The sequence below is a fragment of the Polistes fuscatus genome, unplaced genomic scaffold (assembly GCF_010416935.1).
Source record: "Polistes fuscatus isolate 324 unplaced genomic scaffold, CU_Pfus_HIC Scaffold2, whole genome shotgun sequence".
Lineage (NCBI taxonomy): Eukaryota > Metazoa > Arthropoda > Insecta > Hymenoptera > Vespidae > Polistes > Polistes fuscatus.
In genome coordinates, this window is record NW_025113096.1 from 13,902,814 (window position 1) to 13,923,220 (window position 20,407).

Here is a 20,407-nt window from a genome sequence, read left to right on the forward strand (position 1 = left end):
TAATTAATACATAAAATCAATTATCAGTTATATTTGTGATCAATATATAAAAAATTTATCAAACAACAATATAAAAATAGAAGTAAAATATCTATGTGACATTTTTTATGTAATTGATATAATAATTCATTATTACTTTGCTATTACAATGTAAGAAGCATCGATGATTGCTCTTTACGTTGTAAAAATGATGTTCCTGACAATAAAATTTGATTTTTGTCGAATAATAAAGGAGTTCTTTCTGAACATCTTGAGTTCTGCCAATAATCACCACTGCTGCCACTTTTATTAGATTCGATAGTGAACATTCCTTTAGATCCATATTCAGTCTGTATGTATGGATACTTCTTTATTCTTGTTTTATCTTTATGTAGTCCATAATCAGGTCGAGTAGTTGTTACAAAAGACGATGATAGTAGGTTAGCCTTTGCCATTCCTATTGATAATAAAAACCTATTGGAATATAAATGCATACACTTTTGGTTCAATGTCATATAAGAAAATGAAAATAAAATAAATATATAATATATATTTATATTTCAAAAACAAGATATTTGTCAAAACAATGGCAAATAGAAGAAGTATATTTTTATAAAATATTTCATGCATTTAGTTTTTAATTAACTTCATATTATTATTTCGATTTAAAAAATGCTAGCCTTATATATACTTATTAAATAAAACTAAGTGCCTTTAAATTGTATGATATTTTTTCTTGAAGCAACAGTGTATGCTATGCTTAAATCCTTGAGTTAATATCAACTAGATATTGCGCACGCGGATTTCTATTTATAAATAAACTACAATAACTACTACTTATTAATTAAGTCATTAAATTAACAAATAAACAAATAATCTGACACAATACAATAAATAAATATAATTGAAAGGCAGCATTTTGTACGCATATATTATTATGATTTATGTGGATGATTAATCCAGAAATATTGACGATATATTATCTATCACAGTCTACTGTCAAGATACATGGTTTTCAAGCTGACAATATTCTGGATAATTGACAGAAAGATTATTTGTTATTTTCATTTGAAATCGAACTATTTCATTAAATATTTTCGCTACACCTTGAAATTGTACGAATTAACGATTAATTGATGTTCCTATGCTTTCTATTGGAAACATTTGTGTTAAATTACTTTTTTTTTTTTACATATGTCAGCTTTTAATAATTATTACCAACTATTTTTGCTAAACTAGAGTTTCGATAAAAGGAACAGAAAAACGCTAGATTTTTGCACAGAATAATATATTCATAAAATGCCTTATTACTTGTCACGCCGAATATCGTTGATTTGATAATACATGAATACTTGTTTTACCGACCATTTTGGCATGTTGATTTTGCCGTTGGATCTTCGGTAATTGAATCAGTATCATTTTCACTATCTGTTTCCTTAACACATTTTATTAAAAACATAGTTAATGCCCCAATTATTGGCGGTACTCCAGCCAATAAGAAAGGCAAATCATAGGAACCTATATGATAAAATGAAACACGTTAAAATGAGCACAAATATATATAGAATATAAATGAATTAATAATGAAATATTGTTTTAAAAATAAAGGATAATAATTCCATTAATTTACCGGTATGATCGTATAAAAGACCAGCGATTGGTGGTCCTACCGTCAAAGGAATAGAACACATTCCTAATAAAAATCCAATTGCTTGAGTTGCACCCTCACGACCACAAATGTCGAAAGCAATTGGACCTAATAATGATATGAAACATCCATCAAATAATCCCATACTCAAAGAAATGATTAGTAAAATTTTAAAAGATGGTGTTACGGTAAGTAACATCGTGAGCATACCGATGCTTAGAAATGATACCTAAAAAAATATGAATTTTTGTTTATTATTTCTTTTTCTTATTAATGCATATATCATTTATAGTGTAATGATAGAAAAATATTACCTGTTGTAATAATATTCTATTTACTTTAGGCAAGTCGGCAATATATCCGAATATTAATCGACCTATTCCAGAAGTAATACCAATACACATAACTGGCAATTTTCCATCAGAGCCTTTAAATGTGGTAGCTACAAATTTTCCGATATGTACGTATGGTACAAAATATCTAAAATGTAAAAAGTGATGTTAAAAAATATGAAATGTTACTTAAATGATTATTGAGTATTATTCAACATTATAAATAATTGAGCAATACCCAAATAAAGCAAGCGGAATAGAAATGGCCCAGACAACGTATCGTTTTCTTTTCCATATAGATAAATTAATAACTTCCTTCAAACGGTCTCGAAATTTCGTAGTTTGCGTTGTTCGATATTGTGGAGATTTCTTAACTGTACAAAAAAAATGTTATATTAGTTTCTTTTCATTTGAACCAATTTTTCAAACTTTAGCGTAACTCTTTACTCACGTGGTATCGGTTTGAAAAGTAGCGCGCAAACCATGACAATTGAAGTTAACGCTGCTAAACTTCGAAACGTTCCTTCTAATCCGAAATGTCGTAAAAGGGTTTCCATCAGATATGGAACAAGTGTTGTAAATAAAGAACTACCAGCCGTAACTATGCCATTTACTAATCCTAGATATTTTTTAAAATAATGTCCTAAAATAACTAAGCTCGGTGTGTAAGCAAGACTTGCACCGAGTCCATACATAACACCATAAGTCAGATACAATAATTCTACCTGAAGCAAAAAATCATAAAATTTTCTAAATCGAATTTAAGTTCAATCTAATTTAAATTTATCGTTGCAAATTATTTTAACGGAAAAAAGGTACCTTATCAGAGAGCATCGAAGAAAGAAGCATACCACTTGATGCAATTGCACCTCCTAAAAAGGTAGTCATCTGAATACCAATTTTATCGGTGAGTATACCAGCGACCGGCGATAGGAAAAATGTCGTACCGATGGTCAATGATCCAACCAAAGCTGTTTAATATAAGAAAAAGAAAAAAAAGAAACGTATTTATAATATATTTTAAAATCATTTTGCAATGTTAATTTTTATAATGACGAAACAAATCTACCAAGTGAATGAAGCAAACCTAAAGCGTTCAGATGCACACTGTAGGAGCGTGTCAATATTATGTTCTGATTGGTCGAAACGAGCTCTATCCTTTTCTTATTCAATTCGCGGATCTCTATTCAACTTACAGGACTGCAATATCTGGACCGAGCAAAATATATAGATACTTTCACACCTTATACGTACGTACGTATATATATATACATAGATAGATAGATACACACATACATAAATCAGTCTACAAGAATATCGTTTTGTTTCCATCCTGATCGTTATCAAACAAAATTTAAAACTATTTCTAATCAACTAATCGTCTTAGGACGATTGGTCTTAAAGTTTTCATAAAGATTTAGGTCAGATCAGTTATGAGATACGGAGAAGCTACCATTGAATTGCAATCCCTTAACTATGATTACTATGATTAATCAAGCTATAATTGACTGTTAATTTAAATGCATGCTATTTGGGACATCAACTGTAAAAGGGGATTGATCTCATCAATGATTTAATTGATATGTTAATTAAGTAAATGTTTAGAAAAAAGTTTAATTCCTTTCTCACAAAAAAAAAAGAAATTTAATTATTATTTATAACATATTTTATCAATATTCATTTGCAAATCATTATACTATTAATATATATTGTTTAGAAAAAAAATGTTTTATCGGAACGAGGTATAATGAAAAAAATAGCAAATGCCGTTATAAGTTTGTTTTTCGAGCTCATTAAAATCCTGCATAATAATTTAAAAAAAGTAATTATCTTTAACGACGTACGATGTGCTTACTGATAATATTACATTTGACGCAAAGAAAACAAAAATAAAAATTTGTTGGAGATGAAAAGCGAGTAATTTATCGTCGAAAAAAATTATATCTTATTATTATTATACGAGCATTTGCTATCAGAGGAGGAACAACAAAATGTTAAAAATGATTTGATAGTGTCGATCATTGAACCGTTGTGCTTTTATTAGGTCTTAATATAACGATTAAATGGAATATATGCAAATAAGAGAGAGAAAGACATTGAAAGATGAGTCGTAAATTTGGAAGATAATTAAAATAAAATAATATAAATTAGATAATGATCTTACATGCTTTAGAAGATACTTCCGTTTCTCCAGCTTCCATCAATTTCCTTTGTAGTTCGAGGTAAATTAAAGAGTAGGTGTTGATAACACTAAATAAAATGCCATTGATAAAGAAACTAGCCAACATGATCATCCAAGCTCTGAGACCACCATCAGGTGGAATATTAATATCAGTATTATTAGCTTCCACATCTTCTTGCCAATTTGTTTTTGCAAGCGATTCCTCGCTTTCGATCTTCTTTAATCTATTTGATTTAGAATCGTTAGATATAATTAATTTTGGTTCCTCTTCCGATGATATGAGTTTCGTCTCAGGACAAGGCTCAACGAATTCATCCGAATTTCCCTGAACATTTACAGCCTCCAATGATTCATTCGTGTTTGTTAATTTTTGTTTAGTTCGACCATATTCTTGTTCAAGAGAGTTATTACTTAAAACGTAAAGATTAGCGTTACGTTTATCTTGAACATTATCGGTAACTGTCATTTTTGATGATATTAGAAACAATTTAGAATTTTGCAAGCCTGTAACATTACATAAAACATTACCTTCATAATACAATAATATTTAATATTAATATTTATTTAAATATTAACAAGAATACATATTATATCACGTCAAACCGAAAGTATTACACTACAGTTGTAGTAACGCAACAAGTAGACTGTTCTTGCATCATCTCAAAATCAACAACGAAGAGTAGACTGCGGCGAATCAAACCAACGCGTCGCTGTTCTCTGATTTCAAAAAAAAACTAATCTAATAAATCTTGAGAGATGCATGCCAGGATTTTAAGAAATGTTCTTATGTCCTCATATTTTATGCAATCTACATCCTAATTTGATATCAACTCTGTTACTTAATACGATAATTTCATTAAAAAAAAAAAAAGTAAAAAGCCTCTCGACGAAGAATGTTTTAAATTTGTGGAAGAAAAGTGCTGAAATATTAAATATTAATGTAGACGAATGTTTATCTTATCGGCATATTTGTTTTTTCGGAATTTTCCAATTTTCAAGTCGAATTATTCAACAATATCTTGCTGAATAATGTAAATCCAAATCGACTAGTTAATTTGATTGCAAACGAATTACTTAATTAAACTAACATTAAATACTCAATTAATTTTGTTTAATTATAGGATATAGCATAGGACTTGACTATGATTAGCCATAAGAAAATGATGATTAATTGAATAAAACGGCCGTTCATCCAACAAAATTGATTATTAGCAATAACAAAGATAACGCATCCTTCTAATATTACCATACGCGTTTAGTTTAATGGTATCTTACATGTTGAGCCAGCCGTATTTATATTTCGAATGCGGTTTCATCGTAACGATCCAGCCGTTTTGCATACTGCAATTACTCTACTCGCATATCTTCCTACATCGTTAACTACGCGAGTCCAAAGCAAGTAGAATTCAAATGATTGGCGTGAACTTTGCATGTTTTTTACAAACTCTATCATCCTAAAGATATAAAAGATTAATTTCATATACGTTCAATGTATCCTAATCACATCGTACATTTTGGTATATCCTGATAATATCAATCAAAACCTTTTAGGATCTCACAAAATAGAGCCTCATAGTTGAGGGAATAAAAGGTCGTACTCGGACCACTTTATTAGGGTTACAAAGGCGCTTTTGTTTTTCGATTCATTCGTAAATTGTACCAGTGAAAGCCTTACTTCTTCGACAAATGGGAAGCAAAGTATAAAAGAGATAGCTTAACAGCCCGTGGAAAGTAAACAAAATACATTTTATATATAAAAACATATACTATATTTTATACGGCAGACATTTTTTTCGGTCATAACATCCTGATTATTATTGTTTGTAGATAAAGTTTCGTTGTCGGCCGGGATGTTATTACCGAAAAAAATGTCTGCCGTAAAAAATGTAAGCTCCTAATACTATAATAAATAACATATTAAAATTTCAAATTTGTTAAAATACATTTGAAGTTTGAATTTTTTTCAAAAGTGTCTGCCATAACTTTAGAATCGTCATAATTGTCTACCATTATTTTTTTTTGAATAATAATAATAGTAAATAATAAAATATCCAAATATCAGCCTTAAAAAATGCTTTTAAAGTTGGTCTAAATTTTGTTGGTCTAAATTACCTTTGCTCTCTGAGTCACGCCATAGGAATCGCCGCCGAGCTTAGTTAGTCTCCCTCTAATGTATGGTAGGTATTAGAGATTGACTGGACAGAATTTGAAATTTGATAAAATATGTTTTGTTTACTTTCCATGGGCTCTTAAGGCCTTACATACGTCTAGCAGCGCCAAAAATGCGTTAAAGAACAAAATTTTTTAGTATAGGGATAACAATAGAAATTACTAAAAATAAATAGTACATATTGTTTATTGGTATTTTAACTCTATAACAAATTTTATTTCACTTAATTTTTACAAAAATTACTATATAAAAAATCACGTGATCCACAATACTAAGAATAAAAAGTTGCTCCACGGTCGGCATCATATCTCCAGTAAATATTGATCGATGTACAAAATTTAGAAAAATTCTTGTAAAATAATATTGTAGTTATAGTTGTCGAGCCGGAATTTTGAATTTCGGAAAATTTAGCAATTTATGACAGTTTAAAAAAATGTATGCGTTTTACATCATAAATTTTATATTTCAATTATTTTTATAAAATTTTTAAATCAAAATACCAAAAATCCGGCTCGACAAACTATAGAGAAAATGATTTCAAATATTTAAAAGAAATCGCATCAAAAAATATTAAAAACTGTATGAGTTATCATGCAGACCGTAGCGGAAAAAGTAGTTTCGAGAAAAACGCGTTTAAAGTTTCAAGTGTCTCAAACAAAAGACAACAAACTCTCGACAGGTAGTTACATTTTCTACCATAACTTTGGGTCTATGGGGATTTTGTGCAATCGACTTTCACAGAAAAAAGCCTAAAACTATAGAAAACAAGAATCTGTTAAAAAAAAATCAATTTTTTGAAAATTCTGGACGTATATAAGGCCTTAAGCTAAGAACTTTTATTACTAATGTTAAATGTGGAATTTCATACGAGTCGTACGATCTACGAAAGATACTAACGATCTCTTGAATCGAATATTTCGAACGTGTCGGACAGATTTCATTCAACAATTGTATCAACTTGCGTCAATATAAGACTTACGTAATGATGTAACTCTTCAAATTAAAAGGAACAAAAGAGAAATAAAAAAAGAAGATAGACGCGAGTTAGTAACAAATATACATGTAAGAAATATCATCGCCATTAATACGTATTAGGACTTTGCAGCCATATGATTTATCTCAAAAGAATACAACTTCTTTTTGAATAAAATTGATAATTTTTGACAGTTAGAGAGAGAGTTCATTTAAAAACGACACAGATAAGTGCAGTGAATATATAAAATGAAAATATAGGAGCTTACTACATAAAACGCGCTTTGATCTATCTCCTAATTATCAAATGTATGATTTTATTTGTATCAGTGCGTCGCGTAGCTTTGTAATATTGTCGTTACATTAAACTGATCTCAACTCTGACATTAATTGAAGTTCGAATCGAACGGGTCGCGCGAATGAAATATCGCTGACTCTTCTTGAGAGATCAGTTAACCTTTTTTTTATTAGTATATTACCGATCACATTTCCTACGTATTGTTCGGAATGCAAAAGTGACAATGATTTATAAATATACATATGAATGTAAAACTCGCAAAAATTCAAGCACGAAATCATGCAGAAAACAACATTTTTATGAGAAAATTCGATTTCATAATGTATTTTGTTGATTTTATTAAGTCAATTAATTGAATTATATTCTAGAATATTATGAACAAATTGTAACTTTGATATATTTCTCGTAATAATTGCATATAATAAAAATAAAAAGAAAAACAAATTAGAGCAGTATAGTAATTAAAAGTAGGGACGAATATGAAAGAGTATCGATCATCGTCATATCGAACTATTTTCCGTTGAAGTAACTTCAATATTTGTTCTCATATCAATTTTTAGTAAATATACTTTTAAATGTCGTGGGAAAAGAACATATTGTAAAAAATAAATGAAAACACGTGATATAGTTTAGAAAACTTTGAAAACCATAAATTTAATACCTAATCTGTCTACATAAACGAACGAACAATATAAAATGAAAAGGAAAGTAAAAAAATATTAAATATGAAATATATATGTAATGAAAAAGTTTAGTTACTTAAAATCAATGAAAATATTGGTTAGATTTTTGCTTAGAGTAGTGTTCACGACGTAAGAACATCGTTCGAATATCCTCAAGCAAACTCCAACATAGATCTATCCTAATCTTTGTCAACTCTGTCACTTAAGCGATAAAGCAGGGTACGTGAAGCGATGATGATGGACGATGATTCATCATCGAAAAGTGCGTCGCCGAAATGCTGCTACTATAAATTCGTATATTCGCGGGTATCGCTCATTCATCTTTTCATCTATCTATCTATTTATCTATTTATTTATCTATCTATCCATCTATCGTTAGGAACGCGTTTGAAAAAAGAAAAGTAGAACGATGGTTTTTGAAACTATCACTATAAGTGATAATAATGGTTGATAAAATTAAAAGAAAGAGAAAGAGGAAAAGGAAGTGAGAGAGAGAGAAAGAGAGAGACAGACAGAAATATTAGAAGAAGAGAAGGCAAAAAAAATAAAAGAGAGAAGAAGGCAATAATAAAAAAAGAAAATAATAAGTAATTACGTTATCAATTACTAGAAGTGTCTGCTATCGTACTGCTACTGATTCTTGCTACCGGCAAGGATGCGAAAACGTGTGTGAAGCCTAAGCCACGCGAGTTTCACGAGCGCCTCGTGGGACGATTTAGGGTAACGATATTTCTTGAAAGAATCGATGAAAATACAACAAACCTCTTACGATGAAACCATCCGAGCGCACTGTCGGACACAAACTAAGTCTCGAACGTTGACCACGAGCCGTCGGCAGCCCGCGCGAACGATCTGATCCCGAGTTCAGCCGATCCCATCAACCCGAACTATGACGAAAGCCTATACTGAGCCTATAAATCGTCGCTTTGAACTTTCACGTGCATAGTCATCGAACAAAACTAACTGAACGAATCGAACAAATAAAAATTACAAGTAAAATAAGATAGTCCGATATTAGCCATGACCGATGTTTTTATTGGACTTGATTTTACTTATTTACCTATATATTTTCTATCCTTTATTTTATTTCGTGATCTTTAACCTTATTTATCTTAGATTAGATATAATAGTGCTTTCCTTTCCTATGTTTTTAATATAATATATTTTATTGTTGTTCATATATAATTGGAAACTTACCTCCTAATTACTCAAGAATTTGAATCGATAATTAGAAATTCTTCCCCTTCTTCCTATGACTATGAACATCTGCATTTTACTAACTTCCGTCAATAACACTTTCCACCTGGTCAGTAGAATAGCATTTAATTGGTTACATATGTGTATTTTAAATAATGCCGCGCTTTTCTATAGCGAGATTTTTCTAACGATTCACCTGATAGTGGTTTTGATATATCGCACGAATATCATTATTTTAACAGAGTGAACGAAAGTTGTTGATTAATTATTGATACATTACCTTATATTTTATTTTTCCTTGTCATTGAATTTTACTTTTATGTGAGACTCTTCCTTTTCTTTCTCTGTTTAGCATCTTACATTCGCTGGTTCGGTTCACTCGTTTCTGTATTTAAAAAAAAACACGGTCGTAAATTTTTAAATTTTTACATTGGGCGGGAAAAAAGAAATTATCGTAAGATCAATTGCAAATAAATAAATAAATAACTAGATAAATGAAAGAGAAACAACGGCAACTATTATTTCTACTATGCATATGGATGTCTGTCATCCTACTTAATAAATATATAATCAAAAATATGATGTTTTTTTAAATATGTATCAGCTAAAAATCATGTTTATCATTATTTATTAATATTAATTACATCAATATATTTAAATATTAGGATGACAAGTTCTACTACAAGATCAATTATACTTTCATTATAAATTCAATAAGCATTATTTGAAATTCATAAAAGGGATATGCTTTTGAAAGAATAATTTAATTTCAATAATAATTTATGATATCTTTCAACCTGAGATTGACACCAATGATTCTTCCATGTTATCTTCTTTCGTTATCCAACAATGTCATGGAAGAATAATAAACTATAATATAGAATTAAAATTCCAATTAATATCATTTTTTCATATCTTCTAACCATTCATCCATAATGTCATTATTAGTAGTAAATCTACAGTAGAGACAAAAATGAGGTATGATGTGATTAACAAAATAATATTTATATCAAGGATGAAGACGTGACCTAATATAAATGTTAAGGTTATAATGAAAGCAACAATTTGTAATAAAATGAATTTACATACTTTTTGAATGACCCATTTGAGGAATTTAATTTCACGTAACAATTATATTTAAATACACTATATTCATGAGCCATTATTGATTATTAATCCTATAAACAATTAATATTTTGAATCAACAATATATTCTCCACTTTAAATAGAATGATACTACTATATATGCTTCTACAATAAATAGGGGTAAGTAAGAGTTTAATCCGAGGGTAAGTTATCATCTTCAAATTTATTTTTCATTTAAATAATTAAGATCCTTTTATTAATAAATAATTCTTTTGTTTGATGTCGAAGAAATTTTAAAAGCCCTTGGATATTATTTTTGTTTAAATTAATAAGAAAATATAATATTTTTAATATCGTTGAAAATTAATAATAGAGTTTAACAAGTTGTACGCCATCTTGTATCAATATTAGAAAACACTTCGTCTTTACGAATCTTCATATATATCCACGTATAATTAATTAATATTTATATTTTAATTTATCATAATTTTATAATAAAATTAGACTATTTTATTTTAATATATAATTTTATTTAAATTTGTAATTTTTAACTAAATTAATTCGACCAATAAAGAATATTTCTGAAGTTGGCCATAAAAGGAAATAAAAAAAGGAATGGCCGTCGTTGATGACGATTCTACTATTCGCAATCACACGCGGAACCTACAAAAGTATTAATCAATTGAAATATTCTGACGAACAAGAAAATAAAACAATTATTACAAAATGTCGACGATGGCAAGTCCTTTGGCTGTGGGAGGTGTGAGACAATCAGGTGCTCCTGTAAGGACACAAAATGGTAATATGAAAAAAGACAAATGTGTAGTCAAAAAGTTTGGTTATGCCGGACTATCTGTAATATAGTAGACTAAAAAATATTACGACTACTGTTTTAATGCAACACGATTCCTGGTTCAATGCGTTGTATAATAAAATACGGAAATTTCTAGTATTTAAAAATTAAATTTCCTTTAATTGATCATTGCATTGTTGTCTTCGTTGCTAACAATTTCTTCTGTTTCGTAATTGTTCTTTTTATTTTTTATTTTTGATCAATATATTATTTAGAGTCTATTGTATGGGAACAAATTATAATAAGTAATGTTGTAATTATTATTTTACTTCTGCATAATTTTTATTTTTTATTTCAACAGTTATGGCTGCCTCGGCTATTGCTAACGTAGTAAAAAGTTCTTTAGGACCTGTAGGATTGGATAAAATGTTGGTTGACGATATTGGGGTATGTTTTATTAATTTGATTTATTCAATTTGAATTCTAATGTTTATCAATATTATGACAAATCTTAGTAAAATATATTAAAACTAACATTTTAAGGATGTAACTGTCACAAATGATGGAGCAACTATTTTACGTTTACTGGAAGTTGAGCATCCAGCAGCTAGAGTATTAGTCGAGTTAGCTCAATTACAGGACGAAGAAGTTGGAGATGGTACAACATCTGTTGTCATTGTTGCAGCTGAATTATTGAAAAATGCAGATGAGCTTGTTAAGCAGAAAATTCATCCGACCTCTGTTATCAGTGGCTACAGGCTTGCTTGCAAGTACGCGAAACGACATAAATTTCATTTATTTTCATATGTAAATTGATATTGTAATTATTGTCTATTTGTTTTTTTTTTGTTTAATTATGATTCTAGGGAAGCCTGCAAATACATACAGGAACATTTAACAATCAATGTCGATGAATTGGGAAAAGATTGCTTGGTCAATGTAGCTAAGACATCAATGTCTAGTAAAATTATAGGAGCGTATCCTTTCCAATTTAAAACAGTGAGCAAATAAACATTTGTTGATAAAGATATTTTTCTTTTAGAAAAACAAACAAATGTACAAATGTTTATTTAGTCATTAAATTTTAGATATCTATTTTATTTTATATTATAATTTCCATGACTAATAGATAGTGATGCTAATTTCTTTGGCAACATGGTCGTTGATGCTGCTAACGCTATCAAGATCAACGATGGTAAAGGTGGACATCTATATCCTATTAAAGCAGTTAATGTTTTAAAGGCTCATGGCAAAAGTGTTAGGGAATCTGTTCTTGTACATGGTTATGCACTTAATTGTACGGTGGCTTCACAAGCAATGCCTAAGAGGATAGTCAATCCAAAAATTGCTTGCTTGGACTTTTCTTTACAAAAAGCTAAAATGAAATTAGGTGTTGAAGTACTTATCACTGATCCTGAAAAATTGGAGGCTGTACGCCAACGAGAAATTGATATTACTAAAGAAAGAGTTCAGAAAATTTTAAATGCTGGTGCCAATGTTATTCTTCTGTCTGGTGGAGTAGATGACCTTTGTCTAAAGGTTTGTTAGATATTTAATAAAAGTAAAAAATTACGATATAATTCTAAACCGTTACTTTTTTTTCAGTACTTTGTAGAAGCTAAGGCTATGGCAGTACGCAGGTGCAAGAAACCAGATCTAAAAAGAATTGCTAAAGCAACAGGGGCACAATTTTTAACTTCTTTGACTAATATGGAAGGAGAGGAAACCTTTGAACCAAGTTTCCTTGGTGAAGCTGCTGAAGTGGTACAGGAGATGATCTGTGATGATGAGCTCATTCTCATAAAAGGGTCAGTTTACAAATTTATTATAAAATAGAAGTAAAGATGACAATTTATGATATTTCATTTTGTTAATAGACCAAAAGCTCGAACAGCTAGCTCTATCATTTTACGTGGACCAAATGATTATTATTGTGACGAAATGGAGCGTTCTGTACACGATGCTCTTTGTGTCGTGAAGCGTGTTTTAGAGAGTAAAAGTGTTGTCGCTGGTGGTGGTAGCGTTGAAGCTGCTCTTTCGATTTATTTAGAAAACTTTGCTACTTCTTTAGTAAGTATTTATTATTTAATTAATTGTAATCCTATTAACATTGTCATTATAATGTTATTCTTCATTTGGCAGAGTTCTCGCGAACAATTAGCCATTGCTGAATTTGCAAGATCACTTTTAATAATACCTAAAACATTAGCTGTTAATGCTGCTCAAGACGCAACTGATCTTGTTGCTAAGTTGAGAGCTTATCACAATTCAAGCCAAACAAAAGCAGATCTAGCTGAATTAAAATGGTAATGAGATTTAACATTGTTTATTTATAAATAGGTTTTTATATAATATTACATGATTTATTCACATAAAATTGTATTTATACTATGCAGGGTTGGGCTTGATTTATATGAAGGAACTATAAAGGATAATAAAAAGGTTGGTGTATTGGAACCAGCTATTTCAAAAATAAAATCCTTAAAATTTGCTACTGAAGCAGCGATTACTATACTTCGAATCGATGATATGATTAAATTAGATCCTGAACGATCCAAAGATAAATCATATCACGATGCAATGGCTGCTGGTGAATTGGATTAAGAAAATTGCTTTAATTATTAAATTATCATAAGAAACATTCTCATAGCAAATCTTGTTCAAAATTTTATCATTATACTAATGTGTCTCATGTGTTGATTAAGAACTTTTAATAATATAATTTTTAAGTCATTATCACACATCACATATATATTTACAATTAAATAACATATTATGTTCGCATTTCATAAAATTACTTAATTCTTGTACGAGCGTACTAATTAATAATTATATTAAGGAAAATAAATCTTTTTCCTACTACATTTTGCAATTTTAATTTAACACGATTCATAGAATAGATTTATATTAATTTTACATATACTCTCGAAGTTTTTATTTACCTATTTTTATTTATTCTGATTTGATAAAAAAGAGATTTTTAATAAATGTGTAATGAAAGAAATTAAAACAAGAAAAGACATATGATATTTGATAGGAATATGTATTTGATAATACGATATTTGATATGAATATGATAAAGAAAAGGCATTTTTGATAGTACTTTAACTTTATAAAATCTTCTATAAAAATTTAATTAGCAACCAATATTTCCATGTACATACCTGTTTGCAATTATTTATATGCCGTCTCTGATTTCATCTTTAAGAAAGTAATTAAAACGTTGCAAATGCACTTAAAAATTAGAATGTCAATAAACTTTTGTATGTCGACAAATTACTTGACAAGTTTTCAAACTTATTTTTCTTGAAAACAAAGTCTTGTATAAACAAATTTTATTTTAAACTTTCGACTTAGTTTCCCATGTAAAATCATCCCCTGCTTGTTTGTATCACCAGTTTTGCAGGACACTCGTATTTTATATATTATAAATAATATAATATAAAAGAATACTGATATTAATCGATATATTATGAAAAGATCATTAAAGAAATATTTGTTTTTTTAGCAGACATTTAATATATAATATATATATTAATGAATTATTTACACTACATTGTTTGAATCAGGCTGTGGCAGTTGATTTATACTCAGTTTAAAAAATTTTTTTCAGGCATAATCTGTGTGTATCCATGAATATAGTGATATTTTTACTTTAATTACAATTTATGTTTATTTACAATGGTGTGTTATGATCATATTTAACAAATTAGCATTGATACGTTGTTTTGGTAAAATATATTTTTTTTTTCGTTAGAATATAACATTTTCTTGTAGCACACAAAATATTAACACAACAATAAATTAGTAAATAATTTTTATTTTCTTTTTTTTCTTTCTTTCCTTTTTTTCCTCATAATGTCAGTATATTAATTAAACTAAAATGTAACATATTGTTTTTTGTGTCTAAAAAATAATATTTCACGTAGATTTGTGATAATTATGTTTTATAGCAATATAATTCTTATACAATAAACACGGTTTAAAAAAATAATCTCATCTAAAAAAGAAAAATTTAATATAAAAGTAAAAAGTTAGAATGTTTTGATATTTTCTTTTCGATTTATAGCATTCCGAATTGATCAATAGATTAGTATTACATAAATTTGAAAATAATTTAAATGATTTTTTGTTTATATTAATCGAGACATATCTAAACTTATTTATTTATAGAGAAAATTCTTTTTTAAATAAAGAAATTTTTTAATGTTCTCCTTCATTGGTATGTGCTACCGCTAAAAATGTAGATACTATAAATAAAACATATATTTCTTGATTATTATTTTGAGCGTTAAGCATTTATATGTGTATATATATATATATACATATAAATGGATATATATAAATATATATACATATAAATGGATACATATATATATATATATATATATATATCCAGAGAAAAAAATAGAACTTAATTTTGCAAAATTAATTAAAAAAAAACATATTTTGAAAATTTAAGCGAAAATTGGCAAATACTGCAAAAAGTTATTAGCGTTACCACATTTTGCCTTCTTTCTGCATCATTTCCTGGAACTTTGAATCATGATTGTTTTTAAAGAACGAAGAAATGCCGATAAGAAATTATAATAAAATGGATTTTATTTAGAATATGAACTTGGATCTCCGTCTTATATTATTTCCCTTTATCAATTGTGTCATTAAGTTTTTGACAATGTTTATTAATGAAAGTAAACGAATAATATGATGATACTTATTGGCACAATTGATTTTTATAAGTGACGACCCAAGTTCGATAAACGCTTTACCTTCTTAAGGCATATTTAATTAACATTTTTGTGATTTTATTATATGCTGTAATTGAAAGATATTTTTTTTCTTTTTTTTCTCTCATTCAATGACTTACATCATGCAAAGTAATTTTTTCGATTATTTACAAAGTTAAAACATGATTTGTCGAACATTATACACATTTCAAGTTCTCCCAGGATATTACAGAATCTTGACAACATGCTAGATATTTGCATACACTTTTTACAGTTCATCTACACAAAATTGTAGACAATATACTTTTACACCTCTTTTACAGTTTGAGATGACATATTCTTGTCCCTTCATTAAAAGTGTTTTCAGACAAGATGTGTTAATTAAAAGTACATAATACTTTTATAATGCAGGGTTCTCGAATTTTGGTCCTTTAGTGACTATGATTTCGGCATAGGGTTGTTCTTGATTCAATTCTAACACTTGGAATTTTTTCAATACTAAGAGGGTATAGAACTTTTGTGCAGCCTGTAAAAAGAAATGATAATGACACCTTATAAAAAATCTTAATGAAAAATTAAATTAGTAACCATATATGTACATACCTGTTTACGATTATTTTTATATGCCATCTCTGATAGTGATAATTTGTCTTTGGTATCCAGTTTACTTTTAATTACATGATACATATGCGCTGCTCTTTTATTGAGCACACGTTCTTCGAATTGCTCGTAAGTTTCATCAACTTGCTGTTCTTCTAGCTATATACGTCAAAAAAATGAAATTAATGACATTCTAAAGAAATATAGAACATAAAACACTTACTGGTCCCACTGATGGAGGAAATTCATAATCTTCATGATTCCATGGTGTCGCTGGTCCTCTTTCAGAAATAGCACCAGGCGTATGTGCGGGTGGATGCTGTTCATCATAGCCTACGTATGATACTTGTGATTGAGCCTGTAGACATATATCATAATTTATCATTATCACATTTTTTCTTATATGATTACAATAATATAATTTAATTAATTAGTGATACTATACCTGATCGTAGCCAATATTCTCCATTTGTGGCATTGTAGAAGGTGACATGGCAGGGACTTTAACGGGTGCTGCAGGTGTAGGTGGTACAGCTTCTTCTTCAGCTGCTCCAAGAATGGAGCTAACTTCAGCTGGAGGTATTTGAGGCATTTCTAAACCCAATGAAGGAGTCTCTGGTTGAGTTACAGGAACTTCTGTACTTTCAACTGAAGGTACAATACCACTAATTTCTGGTACGGATGGTTCTGCTGGTAATGTTACTTCAGGAGGAACTGGGGATTCGGCAGAAGAAACAGTTTGAGGAGGTATGCTTGGAACTTCAACTGTTTCTGCGGTAATTGAAGGTTGACTAATTTCAACTGCTGGTATTGGTTGTGGGGGTGCTGGTCGTGGCTATATAGAAGAGATAATAAGAGATAAATAAAATAAGATAACAATGAGAAAAAAGGGGGAAAAGAAAAGTATTAACAAACCTCTTCTTCTGGTGGAGCTTTTCGTTTGCGAGCCATCCTTTTATTAAGAATACTTTGTTCAAAGGCAGCTGCATCAGGTTCAGTGTTATCTCTCATTTGTTCTAAGGATAATCCTTCTTCTTCTACTCCTAATCTTCCAAAGTCTTCATGATCGTAAGATTTGCTCGTTAAATGTCTTTGATAATTCTAGGTAATACAAATATTTTTCATATATATGTATATATGTCAATACATAAATTATTATAATTACTCGTTTTATAATAGTTTATCATTTTACCTTAAACAATGAACGAGAAGGTATTGCCCTTCCTGGTAAAGCAAAGAGTTTCTCTACTCCACCAGTTTCTTTCCAATGCATCAAACGTTTTGTTGGCGGTGCTAAATCTAATGTTGTTACGATGTCACTAGTATCAGAAAGTTGTGCTTTCATTTCTTCTCCAGAAATATTTTTCACTTCGTCCACGATAAGTTTACGTTTTCTTTTAGCTTTTGTAAATCCTATAATAAAATATAATTAATATATATTCAATATATAATACTAAATAATAAATTAGATTTATTTTATTATTATTAACCTTTGAGTGCTGAAGCATCTACAGGTGCAAGAGCAAAGCTCTCTTCTTCATCATGTAATAATGTAGTCTGATCTTGCATAGGTTGTGGTTCTTCTGCTGTATCCATTGGATGTTCTTCAGGAGCAGTTGGAGGAGCAGGTGTAAAGCGTCGACTAGCAACACTAATTCTTCCTTCAATTTCCTCTCCTATTACTGCTGGAGTAGCTGGTCTTGAACCATCAGAACTAAAAGAGAAACATTCATTATTTTAAGCATTCATTATTAGATATTCTATAATAAACAAGTACCTCATTGCTCCCATTGGAGATGCAGCTGGTCCAAAATGATCACCCATATCTTCCTCAGATTCATCATGAACAGAAACTGCAGTTCCTGGTGCAGCTACAGCTTCTTGTTGTTCTGCGATTGAACTAACTTCAGGTACAGGAACTTCACCCATTGGAGCTTCATCGAATAATCCTCCTTCAAATAGGCCTCCAGCTATAAACAATTTTATTTGATAATCATGTTAATATTTTATTTCACGAAAAATTAGAATGCATACATATAATATCTTGACCAAGATGACCACCAAAACCATCATCTCTAATTGGGGTGTCTATATCCATAGGTTGTGGAGCTGCCGATGTTCCTGCAACTGGTTCTTTCTCTTTTTGTTCCAGAGCTGTTTCTATACCTGGCCCATCACTGAATAGCATATGACTCTAGATTTAATTTAATTTTTTTCATTATATAGAGGAACAAAAATTGATGATAAATAAATATTATATAATATATAATTTTATTGGTATTATAAAAATGAATAGTAAACCTGATCTAAAGATGGTTCTATAGAACCAGCGTGACGAAGTAATTCAGGCGGCTCTGCATCAAAACTCATATCTCCAAATCCTTGATCATGTGTTACTAAAGAAAGACTACCGTAATCTTCTCTCATTGTAATTTCTTCTGCTCTAGATTGATTTAAACTAAATTGTGCCTCAATATCAACATCCCTAAATAATATAATAATGTAAATAATGTGAAAATGGAGTATGCACATTAATATTCACTTAGGTGATGTTAATATTTACTTCAATTCAGGCATAGCGGTATCAAAATCATGAAACACTTCTGGTAATGTAATAGCCGTAACAGCTGCTTCTCTATGTTCTTCAGGTAAATCGACCATTCCTGGCCGAAATGCCATTTTGATTTTAACAAAAGCTTCATTACAATCAGCAAGCAAATATTTTGCTTTGCGTGAATATATGCGTACCACTCCTAAGAGTAAATGACCCGATGTACGCAATGCCATTTTGACCTGAAATATTGAAAGATTAAAACATTAATTAATTATACATTGGTCATAATAGAAAATTTTAACCGTAATACATGTTTATGTAAACATAATACAAATAAAAATACCTTTGGTTGTAAAATGCCATCTACAGATTTTTCAATATTGGTTTCAAAAACATGAGCTTTCGTCAACTTTTTATCCCAATGAGCAGCTAGCCAAATTCGGGCCAATGGCCCCTTTTTGGCCAATACAAAGTGTGCGTAAAACATGATTGTATCTTTATATTAACCTAAAACGAATTTCAATAACATTGACGTTATTTCTAAGAACTAAATGTTTTAAGAATCTAAACAATTATAGGAAAACGTGTCATCTTGTTGCTGTGCACTCAATGAAAACAGTACAATACTGCATTTGTTGATTGAATAACATTAATTGTCATCAACGTAACGATATCACATATTCACGCACAGATATAACATCACATATATATTTATTAATTTATGTAAAAAAATATGCATTAATTAATACATAATATTGTAAAAAAGATGATTAGTAAACTTGAACGATGCTAAAATGTCAACATATCTGTACACAAGATGGCGTTTCTATCTATAATTTTTGGCGGTTAAGCGTACAACCCGAAAAGAGTGAATACCTTCTTTGTTGATTATTTTTTTCCATAAAGTTTTCTCACACCGTTTTATCATCAAGTTGTACTACACTCGAGCATGTTTTAAGAAAACAATAATTTTGATAAAGACAAATAACGGGACTTAGACACATACGGTATGTTGCTAACCGCCGCGTCTTCACAATCATTCACTCCGAGTAATTTCACAGTGCGCTCAGAAACTATCTTTTCCTGCGTCACTGCGTACGTAAACACACCTTTCATTGCTCTCGAACAGCTAGACGATGATTGGTCGAAAAATTGTAAACAGCTTTTGTACTAACAAATAAAATCC

At 29.5% G+C, this 20,407-nt stretch overlaps 3 protein-coding genes across 6 annotated transcripts; 1 reads left to right on the forward strand and 2 right to left on the reverse strand.

Moving 5' to 3' along the window:
- Positions 1-69: 69 nt before the first annotated feature.
- Positions 70-10,742, reverse strand: LOC122516306 (monocarboxylate transporter 10). 4 transcript variants are annotated; one of them, XM_043633997.1, is made up of 11 exons: positions 10,551-10,742; positions 9,742-9,846; positions 9,462-9,567; positions 4,124-4,645; positions 2,779-2,930; positions 2,411-2,684; positions 2,198-2,333; positions 1,942-2,107; positions 1,610-1,856; positions 1,345-1,497; positions 71-436 (listed from the first exon to the last, which is right to left on the reverse strand). In XM_043633997.1, exons 4-11 carry the CDS (start codon positions 4,605-4,607, stop codon positions 144-146), a joined length of 1,905 nt encoding a protein of 634 aa, XP_043489932.1. In that variant the 5' UTR covers positions 4,608-4,645; positions 9,462-9,567; positions 9,742-9,846; positions 10,551-10,742; the 3' UTR covers positions 71-143. The 4 variants fall into 4 exon arrangements, with proteins under 4 accessions (XP_043489935.1, XP_043489932.1, XP_043489933.1 ...); XM_043634000.1 differs by lacking the exons at positions 9,462-9,567; positions 9,742-9,846; positions 10,551-10,742 and adding an exon at positions 9,027-9,132 and having other exon boundaries at positions 70-436; XM_043633998.1 differs by lacking the exons at positions 9,462-9,567; positions 9,742-9,846; positions 10,551-10,742 and adding an exon at positions 8,860-9,020.
- A 371-nt stretch (positions 10,743-11,113) lies between these two features.
- On the forward strand, positions 11,114-14,200 carry LOC122516583 (T-complex protein 1 subunit alpha). Its single transcript, XM_043634520.1, has 9 exons — positions 11,114-11,346; positions 11,702-11,787; positions 11,884-12,110; positions 12,207-12,317; positions 12,474-12,879; positions 12,946-13,148; positions 13,218-13,410; positions 13,483-13,646; positions 13,737-14,200. The coding sequence occupies exons 1-9, from the start codon at positions 11,274-11,276 to the stop codon at positions 13,942-13,944; spliced, it is 1,671 nt and encodes a 556-aa protein (XP_043490455.1). The 5' UTR covers positions 11,114-11,273; the 3' UTR covers positions 13,945-14,200.
- A 1,724-nt stretch (positions 14,201-15,924) lies between these two features.
- On the reverse strand, positions 15,925-20,317 carry LOC122516464 (double-strand-break repair protein rad21 homolog). Its single transcript, XM_043634282.1, has 13 exons — positions 20,098-20,317; positions 19,565-19,728; positions 19,231-19,460; positions 18,969-19,152; positions 18,702-18,861; positions 18,445-18,637; positions 18,158-18,381; positions 17,860-18,080; positions 17,583-17,768; positions 17,113-17,502; positions 16,891-17,025; positions 16,671-16,826; positions 15,925-16,593 (listed from the first exon to the last, which is right to left on the reverse strand). The coding sequence occupies exons 2-13, from the start codon at positions 19,706-19,708 to the stop codon at positions 16,468-16,470; spliced, it is 2,349 nt and encodes a 782-aa protein (XP_043490217.1). The 5' UTR covers positions 19,709-19,728; positions 20,098-20,317; the 3' UTR covers positions 15,925-16,467.
- Positions 20,318-20,407: the final 90 nt, after the last annotated feature.

Excerpts from the sequence above, each read along its gene's own strand:
- LOC122516306 (XM_043634000.1), bottom strand. The coding sequence starts at position 4,607 with ATGACAGTTACCGATAATGTTCAAGATAAACGTAACGCTAATCTTTAC. Across the intron at positions 2,334-2,410 it reads ACTTTTCAAACCGATACCAC|TTAAGAAATCTCCACAATAT; the intron begins GTGAGTAAAGAG and ends TTTTTTGTACAG. Across the intron at positions 437-1,344 it reads AAAATCAACATGCCAAAATG|GAATGGCAAAGGCTAACCTA; the intron begins GTCGGTAAAACA and ends TATTATCAATAG.
- LOC122516464 (XM_043634282.1), bottom strand. The coding sequence starts at position 19,708 with ATGTTTTACGCACACTTTGTATTGGCCAAAAAGGGGCCATTGGCCCGA. Across the intron at positions 18,081-18,157 it reads AGATGCTTCAGCACTCAAAG|GATTTACAAAAGCTAAAAGA; the intron begins GTTAATAATAAT and ends ATTTTATTATAG. Across the intron at positions 16,827-16,890 it reads TTCCTCCATCAGTGGGACCA|CTAGAAGAACAGCAAGTTGA; the intron begins GTAAGTGTTTTA and ends TGACGTATATAG.
- LOC122516583 (XM_043634520.1), top strand. The coding sequence starts at position 11,274 with ATGTCGACGATGGCAAGTCCTTTGGCTGTGGGAGGTGTGAGACAATCA. Across the intron at positions 12,318-12,473 it reads TCTAGTAAAATTATAGGAGC|TGATGCTAATTTCTTTGGCA; the intron begins GTATCCTTTCCA and ends ACTAATAGATAG. Across the intron at positions 12,880-12,945 it reads TAGATGACCTTTGTCTAAAG|TACTTTGTAGAAGCTAAGGC; the intron begins GTTTGTTAGATA and ends CTTTTTTTTCAG.